At 37.2% G+C, this 7,717-nt stretch overlaps 1 protein-coding gene across 1 annotated transcript; it reads right to left on the bottom strand.

Moving 5' to 3' along the window:
* Nucleotides 1–2,792: 2,792 nt before the first annotated feature.
* Nucleotides 2,793–3,718, bottom strand: LOC101982927 (olfactory receptor 52J3-like). The gene is given in 2 exon segments (XM_013354346.1): nucleotides 2,793–3,157; nucleotides 3,160–3,718. Coding segments are annotated over 2 exon segments (924 nt in total).
* Nucleotides 3,719–7,717: the final 3,999 nt, after the last annotated feature.

Genomic DNA, 7,717 nt, shown 5'->3' with positions numbered 1-7,717 from the left:
CCGATCAAGTCCCCCTCCCTCATCAGCTCGAAGAGCAATCAGGTTTCCCTGACGTGTGGGAAGTCCAAGGACCACCCACCTCCATCCAGGTCTAGTAAGGTGAGCAATTTTTTTAAAAGACAAATGAAAGCAAAACCAAAAGGAACACATATTTTTGCTTTGTTTCACATAATCACAAATTGGTTTTAACATAAAATTAAAAACAAAGTCTGAAACTTTTAATAATATCCAACAGAAAAAGATACAAATTTTATAGTTTCCAAGAATCAATTTAGGAGGTAGCTTAATAAGGACACAGTAGCTACATATTTCAAAGTTTATGATGAAATGAAATTACGGAAAATATGAAATTTTTAAAAATAAAATAACACAGTAGAAACATGCTATGACTGGTGGTATCCCTGACACATTATAATTCTACTTAAGAAAGAAAATCAGAATAAATTATACTTACATTAATAAACATGCTATGACTGGTGGTATCCCTGACACATTATAATTCTACTTAAGAAAGAAAATCAGAATAAATTATACTTACATTAATAAACATGCTATGACTGGTGGTATCCCTGACACATTATAATTCTACTTAAGAAAGAAAATCAGAATAAATTATACTTACATTAAAAACTGCAGAGATTAATAATATATTTTCTAATTAAAATAAAAAATAAATAGATGGATATTTAAACAATTAAAATTGTAAACATACAAAAAAATTAACCTATTATACAAGTCTTTCACATCCTTTGTTAAATTTATTCCGAGATTTATTTTTTTTAGACTGATAGGAATTGGAAAATTTCCCTAATTTCTTTCATGGTGTGGTTGCTGGTGATCTATAATTGGCAAATGATTTTATGTGTTAAGTGGTTGTTGTTGGTGTGTAGTTGGCAACTAACTTTGTGTGTTAAGTGGTTGTTGTTGGAATATAGTTGGCTACTGACTGTGTGTTAAAAGTTGTTGTTGGTGAATAGTTGGTGAGTGACTGTGTGTTAGGTGGTTGTTGGTGTAATATGAATCACTATGTTTTGAGTGGTTGTTGGTGGTGTATAATTGGAGACTGACTGTGTCAAGCGGTAGTTGGTGGTATATAATTGATGACTGTGTGTCAAGAGGTGTTGTTGGTATATAGTTGGTGACTAACTGTATTAATTGGTTGTTGGTAGTATATAGTCAGCGACTGACTGTTAAGTGGTTGTTGTTGTATGTAGTCAACAACTGACTGTGTTAAGTGGTTGTTGGTGGTATAGAGTTGGTGACTGATTTTGAGTGCTAAGTGGTTGTTGATGGTATGTAATTGGTGACTGTGTGTGTTATCTTTATATCTTGTTATTTTATGAATGTGCTTATCAGCTGTAGTCAATATCTGAATAAAAGTCTTCAATGACTTGTTTTCATAGAGTCAATTCAGCTTCAAATAAGGATATCTTGACTTCTTCCTTTCTTGTTTGTATCCTTTTATCCCCTCCAATTATCTTATTTGTCTAGCTAGGACTTTGATGGGCTGTATAAACACACAACAAATAAACCATGCAAATCTGAGTGGGAAGGTAGGTTGAGATGGATCTGAGGAGAGGTAGGGGGTTATCATGATAAAAATAATCTGTCTAAAAGTCTCAAAGAACTAATAAAAATATTATTTTAAAAGATTTACTATATATAATTAATAGATGGTCTAAAATGTCTATGCTTGGTATAAAACTAAATATTTTTACTTGGCGTCACTAAGGGCACTAGCGCTGCTTATGCCTTAAGAAGCACAGTCTTGGAAATGAGTAAGTGTAAGGTTATTCACTCTTGCTCACAGCAGCAGCTGTCCCTCATTGTTTCACTTTACTTACCTTTTTAGTATCAAGTACATAAATGTGTGAAAATGTAAATTGACTTGTTTGACCATAAATTTTATTCATAGGCTTTGAGTTTGTTTTTAGAAAATCATTTGAATGCCCTCTTTAGCCTCGTGTAAAAAGTGGTTATTCCCAACTCACAATGCAGCTTCTCCCTTTTATTCCTAAAGAGAATGAGAGATGTATCACAGATTCATGTAAAGGCACCTTGGATATTGAAAAAGAGCATTGTAAGATCAAAGTATAATTGAAAAGGCAAGAATAGCTACAGTGCTAGGCAATTACAAGCACATGTCACACAGGTATGAAGACTCCATGTAACTGGATCATGTTATGCTTAGGCTATGGAGACAATAGCAAGGACAGTCAATGATACATTGCTAGTGGCTTTGGGGAAAATGTTCTTGAAAGTAAGAATTTACTTTAGCTGTTACTCCACTGAGTCCCATGTATTTGGCAGACTATTCAAGTTCAAGCTACCAATTTACCAATAATTGTTTTAAACACAGGATTGTGACTTCGGAGGGGACTACAAGAGCACATTGTTTACAGCGTCAAATAATTTGAATTAATTCGGCTCTTAGTTTATCTTTCAAAGTTAGAATGTTTCAAGATACACAATAAATATAATATTAATGTAAGTTCAACAAACAACTGCAAGAATGTCTGAATGGGAGAAAATAGCAAAGGAAGCCAGAGTTCTTCATGAGTCCATACAAGGAATTTCCATGTGATCTTGTCCAAGAGTAGCCTGTCCAGACTAGTCTAACAGTCTGTCGACTAGAAGATATGGTGAAGTTTCTACAGAACTGTGTTATTAATCCGCAGGCTGAGACAAACCAATTAGTTTTGCAAATTGGTAGCTCACAGCAAGACATAGGAACTATCCACTAAAACAAGAACATCGGTCTTCCTAGGTGGATTGAAGAATATGAGAGACTCTTACCTTTCAGTAAACACTTTGAGAACTCGATCTCTTATCTGCTTTGTCCTCACACCATAAATGATGGGGTTAAGCGAGGGAGGAATGACTAAGTAGAGGTTTGCAACAAGAATGTGAAGGTAGTGTGGTATGTTTTGTCCAAATCGGTGAGTGAGGAAAGAGAAGACGGATGGGACATAAAAAACACAGAGAACAGCAACATGGGAACCACATGTGCTAAGGGATTTTAACCTTGCGTCCTGAGATGGGAGTCGGAACACAGCGCGGAGAATGTACCCATATGAGATGCCAATAAGGACCAGGTTCAAAAGAAAGAGAGAGACCACAAAAAGGCCATACATGGCATTGACATGGATGTTTCCACGTCAATGCCCATGTGTTCACAGTAGGAATGTGCTATTATATGAGCTTGACAAAATGGTAGGCGATAAATGAGATAGATCATTGGACATATAATCAAGGCTGGACGGATTACAACACAGATACTGATGCCCATCAGCACTCGAGTTGTTAAGATGGTTGTGTAGTGGAGTGGAGCACAGATGGCTATAAAGCGGTCAAAAGCCATGGCCATGAGAACCTCAGCCTCCATGCCAGTGAAAGCATGGATAAAAAACATTTGAGCCACACAGCTACCAAAATTTATCTCATGAGCATCAAACCAGAATATACCAAGCATACGGGGCACAGAGGCTGTAGAAAGGGCCAGATCGACTGAAGAAAGGATGGCCAGGAAGTAGAACATGGGATCTCGGAGAGAATGCTCTGTCTTGATGACAACCAGAATTGTGGTGTTTCCCATAAGGGCCACAAGATAAATACAGCAGAAAGGCAGAGAGATCCAGGCATGGATTGCCTCCAGACCTGGGATCCCAATGAGGAGAAATGTAGTTGGGTGAGGAAATGTCCTGTTGTGGATTGTCATTCTGTACTGGTCAGAAGAAGTGAAACTCTTCCTCCTGTTGGGAAAAATGGGGGAAACACACACACACGCACACACAGACACACACAGACACACACACACACACACACACACGGGGGAGACAGACAAAGAGAAAAAGAGACACTCAGAAACAGAGAGAGAAAGAAAGAATACAAAATAATGAAAAGATGCTCGGGGGGTTGAGGGGCTAGTGCAATTGTTAACAACAGAGTTGAACTCTCTTTTCCAAAGAAATATAGCCTCTTGCAGAAGCTAATGTGCTCACTTGACTCTTCAGCCATTTGATTAAGTCTGACCATGTTTATACTGCAAGTTTTCATTTACCTCTGAGCAAAGGCACTATGGCAAACTCAGTGCAGATTTGTAATAATTAGACCTCTCTTCTTTCTTTGAAAAAACTTACAGAATGTGATTTGATTCTGGGAATTCTCTCTGTTTCAGGGTTTAGTATAGGAAAAGGAAACACACTATAGAGGAGGTAACAAAGGCAGTAAGCCAAGTAGAGTGAACACAAACCATGAATTCAGACCTATAGGCATGTTAAACCTCAGAATATAAGTTCTGACTTCTTGTACAGATTATCACAGAGACAGGTTTATGAAAACAGGACTTAGCCTGTACTCACCATCTGTCTTTCCAAGTACGTTCTATGTACTAACCAGACATCAGCAGCAGACTCACTGCAGTCTTCTGCAACCTCAGAGAGCATAGTACTTTAAGTCCTTTTTGAGAAGGATTCAAAATACATATTTATATTGTGCTTCAAGTACTGCAAGGATTTTTCTAAAATGCATCTCATTTTAACCTCAGATTGAGACTCAGCTCTGGGACAGAATCCTCAGAGACTGCTTATGCAATCCTAGAGACTGCTCTGGAAACAGAAAGGCCCAAGAATAATGGAAGCAAAAATAATGGAAGCACATTTTCCCTATCATAAAATACTAAGGATAAAATGAAATAATACCAGTAATGAAGCTAAAATGGTAACTAATAGGTATGAAACTGTGTCTGTGTGTTTACAGATTCATGGCTATGAAGTTTAGGATTTTCTAGATAATGATTTAAAATATTACTATTTTACTCCCAAAGAATATAGAACTGAAATTTCAAGACCTGGACATCTCACGGACTCAGGATGACTATGGTAGAAATTCCATGACATTCAGCTCTATAAATTACTGCATCTGTATCCATAAATTACTGACTTTTATTAGTTAACACTCACAAACAGATGTAACCTCTTTTTTCCAATGAATCAACACAATTTCAACCACTTTTATTTAAAAGACCAAACTTGCTACGTGTTCTACCCACAGATCCCTGTAAGCTGCATCCATCCCCTCTACACAGGCAGATCTCCTACAATTTTCTCTAAGATATAGCCCACTGAGTCTCCCTAGGCCTCCACATCTATGTATCTTCACAACCTTCCTGATCTAGACTAGTTCCCATATTCAGTGCCTTGTATTAGTCTAACTACCATTGCATACACTGTCACCCACTGCTAGGTTTCAGCCAGGATACTTCCTATGAACCCACAAGCACACAGGCCCTTTCCATGTCCCATCCAATCTTTCCTCCACACCAGATCTACAGCAATGCTCCAGGTATAAACAAGGAAGCACATCTGGTACACTGACTCAATCCCCTTTGTCCACCTGACTTCATTCCACACAAGCCAAACCCAAACTCTAGGCCTACCCTACCTGTACATCTGTCAACATCTAGAGCGTCGGGATCCCTGGGTAAGGGTCTCGAACAAACCAGGACACAGGGGATGCAGAGCACAAGCAGCAATTGCAACTGCATGTTGTGTGTTTATGATGCAGCCCATTTATACACTATTGAAACAATTGCTTCAGTCAACAGTTTAATCAGAAAGAGGAATTATAAGTGGATGAAGTAATCATTCTCGAGAGAGCACGATGTATTTATTTAGGGCTGTGTTCGCAAGAATATCAGAATAACTGCAAAAATACCATCAGGTAGTGTGGCCACAAAAGTCTACAGAGACATTATCTCAATATCACAAATCTAATTTAAGCTTTCCCTAAATAAGCAATGCATGGCGTCTGGCCGGTACTGTGCCTCAGGGCAGCCACTTCCTCAAACCAAGGGTATGTGAAACTTGCAACTTAGAAAACAAGGCCAGAGGACTTGTCACTCTGTGAAGTATGCCCAAGTGACATTCCACCAGACTCCCTTGAATTCCAAGGCAGAGCTCAGCAAAACCCTGGCTCAAAGAACACAATCCCCTAGATCACAGTCTCCAGATCTCCACATACATCGTTTCTTCTGCCCCAACCTACTCTGTATATATCAGACTTAGAACTAAGAAAAGAAGTCCGCATGCTCAGATATCATTGCAAGATTCCAAACAATGTAAAATATCAAGCCAATATCTTCTCACCAAAATCTACCAGTCCTAGAGAAATGTTTGGAAATGAGAATTACCAAGATGAACTGCAGGATATAGAATTCAAAAGAACAATCATAAACTTCATCAAAGAATCCAAGGGTATCAAAGAAGACACAAGAATCAACTCTATGAAATTAAGGAGAGAGAATGTGAAGAGAATAAATTTCTGACAGATGCCCAAGAAAAACACAAACATGAGGCTGTTGGAAATGGCAAAGAGAATCCATGATTTGAAAATGGAATTCAGTAAGATGATAGAGATACTGAAGATGACTCAAGCTGAAATAAAGATGGAATTTAAAAGCTCAGTAGTTCAACTAAGTAACACAAAGAAGACAAAACCTGCCAGGAGATGGTGGTGCACACCTTTAAGAAGGAAGAAGCAGGCAGATCTCTGTTAGTTAAAGGCCAACCTGTTCTACAGAGTGAGTTTCATGATAGTGAAGGCTACATTGAGAAAGCTATCTCATACCTCCCTACAAAATAAAAGAAACAATATTCTTCTCTCTATTGTCTCCAAGAACCACGTCTTAGCTGCTTTGTTTTCCACTTTTTGTCAGCCTCTATTTCATAGTATTTAAGCAGGGCAATCATCACAGCATATATCTTTTCATAAGTGCATTATTCTTAGAATAACCTAAAAAATAAAAGTGAGGAAAATAAGAACAGAAACTGATGCTAAAATGTAGTCTTAAAGTGGTTTGGATTTGCATTTCTTCGATGGTTAAGGATGTTGAACATGTCTTTGTTTCTTGGGCATTTAAGTTTCCTCTATTGAGAATACTATATTTATGATTGTATACATTTTTAATTGGATAGTTAAAATTTATTTTAAAACCATAATTAATTTTTTTCTTTTTGATATCTAGTTTATTGAGTTCTTTATTTATTTTGGATGTTAGTTCTCTGTCAAATGTGGGGTTGGTAAAAGAAAAATTGCTAAGCCATAGGTTGCCACTTTATCCAAATGACCATGTCTATCCATTACAAAAGCTTTTCAATTTCTTGAGGTCCCATTTATTAATTGTTGTTCATAGTGTCTATCTATACTAATGGTGTCCTGTTCAGAAAGGTTTTTACTTTGCCAGTGAATTTAAGGTGGTTCCCAAAGTTCTCTTTCTATCAGGTTCAGTGTGCTGAGGTTTATGTTGACGTTGTAGATCCATTTGAAGTTGAATTTTTGTTGATGGTGATAAATATGGATATATTTGCATTCCTCTATATGTGGTCATCCAATTTGACTAACATCATTTGTTGAAGATGCTCTCTCTCTCTTTCTTTTGTTTCCAATGTGTATTTCTGACTTCATTATCAAAAACCATGTGTTCATAAGTTTATGGATTTATGTCTGGATATTCCATTCACCATGCATCAACATATCTGTTTTATGGCAATATCATGCTGAATTTATTACTATAGCTTTGCAGTAAAGCTTGAAATCAGAATGATGAGAACTTCAGCAGGTTTTTTTTTTGTTCAGGATATGTTGAGCTATCCTAAGTTTTTGATATTTCCTTATGAAGCTGAAAATTGTCTTCTCAAGGTGTGTAAAGAATTGTGCT

This window comes from Microtus ochrogaster, unplaced genomic scaffold, assembly GCF_000317375.1.
Source record: "Microtus ochrogaster isolate Prairie Vole_2 unplaced genomic scaffold, MicOch1.0 UNK41, whole genome shotgun sequence".
Taxonomy (NCBI): domain Eukaryota; kingdom Metazoa; phylum Chordata; class Mammalia; order Rodentia; family Cricetidae; genus Microtus; species Microtus ochrogaster.
Note: the sequence above shows the minus strand (reverse complement) of the source record. Positions and strands in the feature narration are given on the sequence as shown.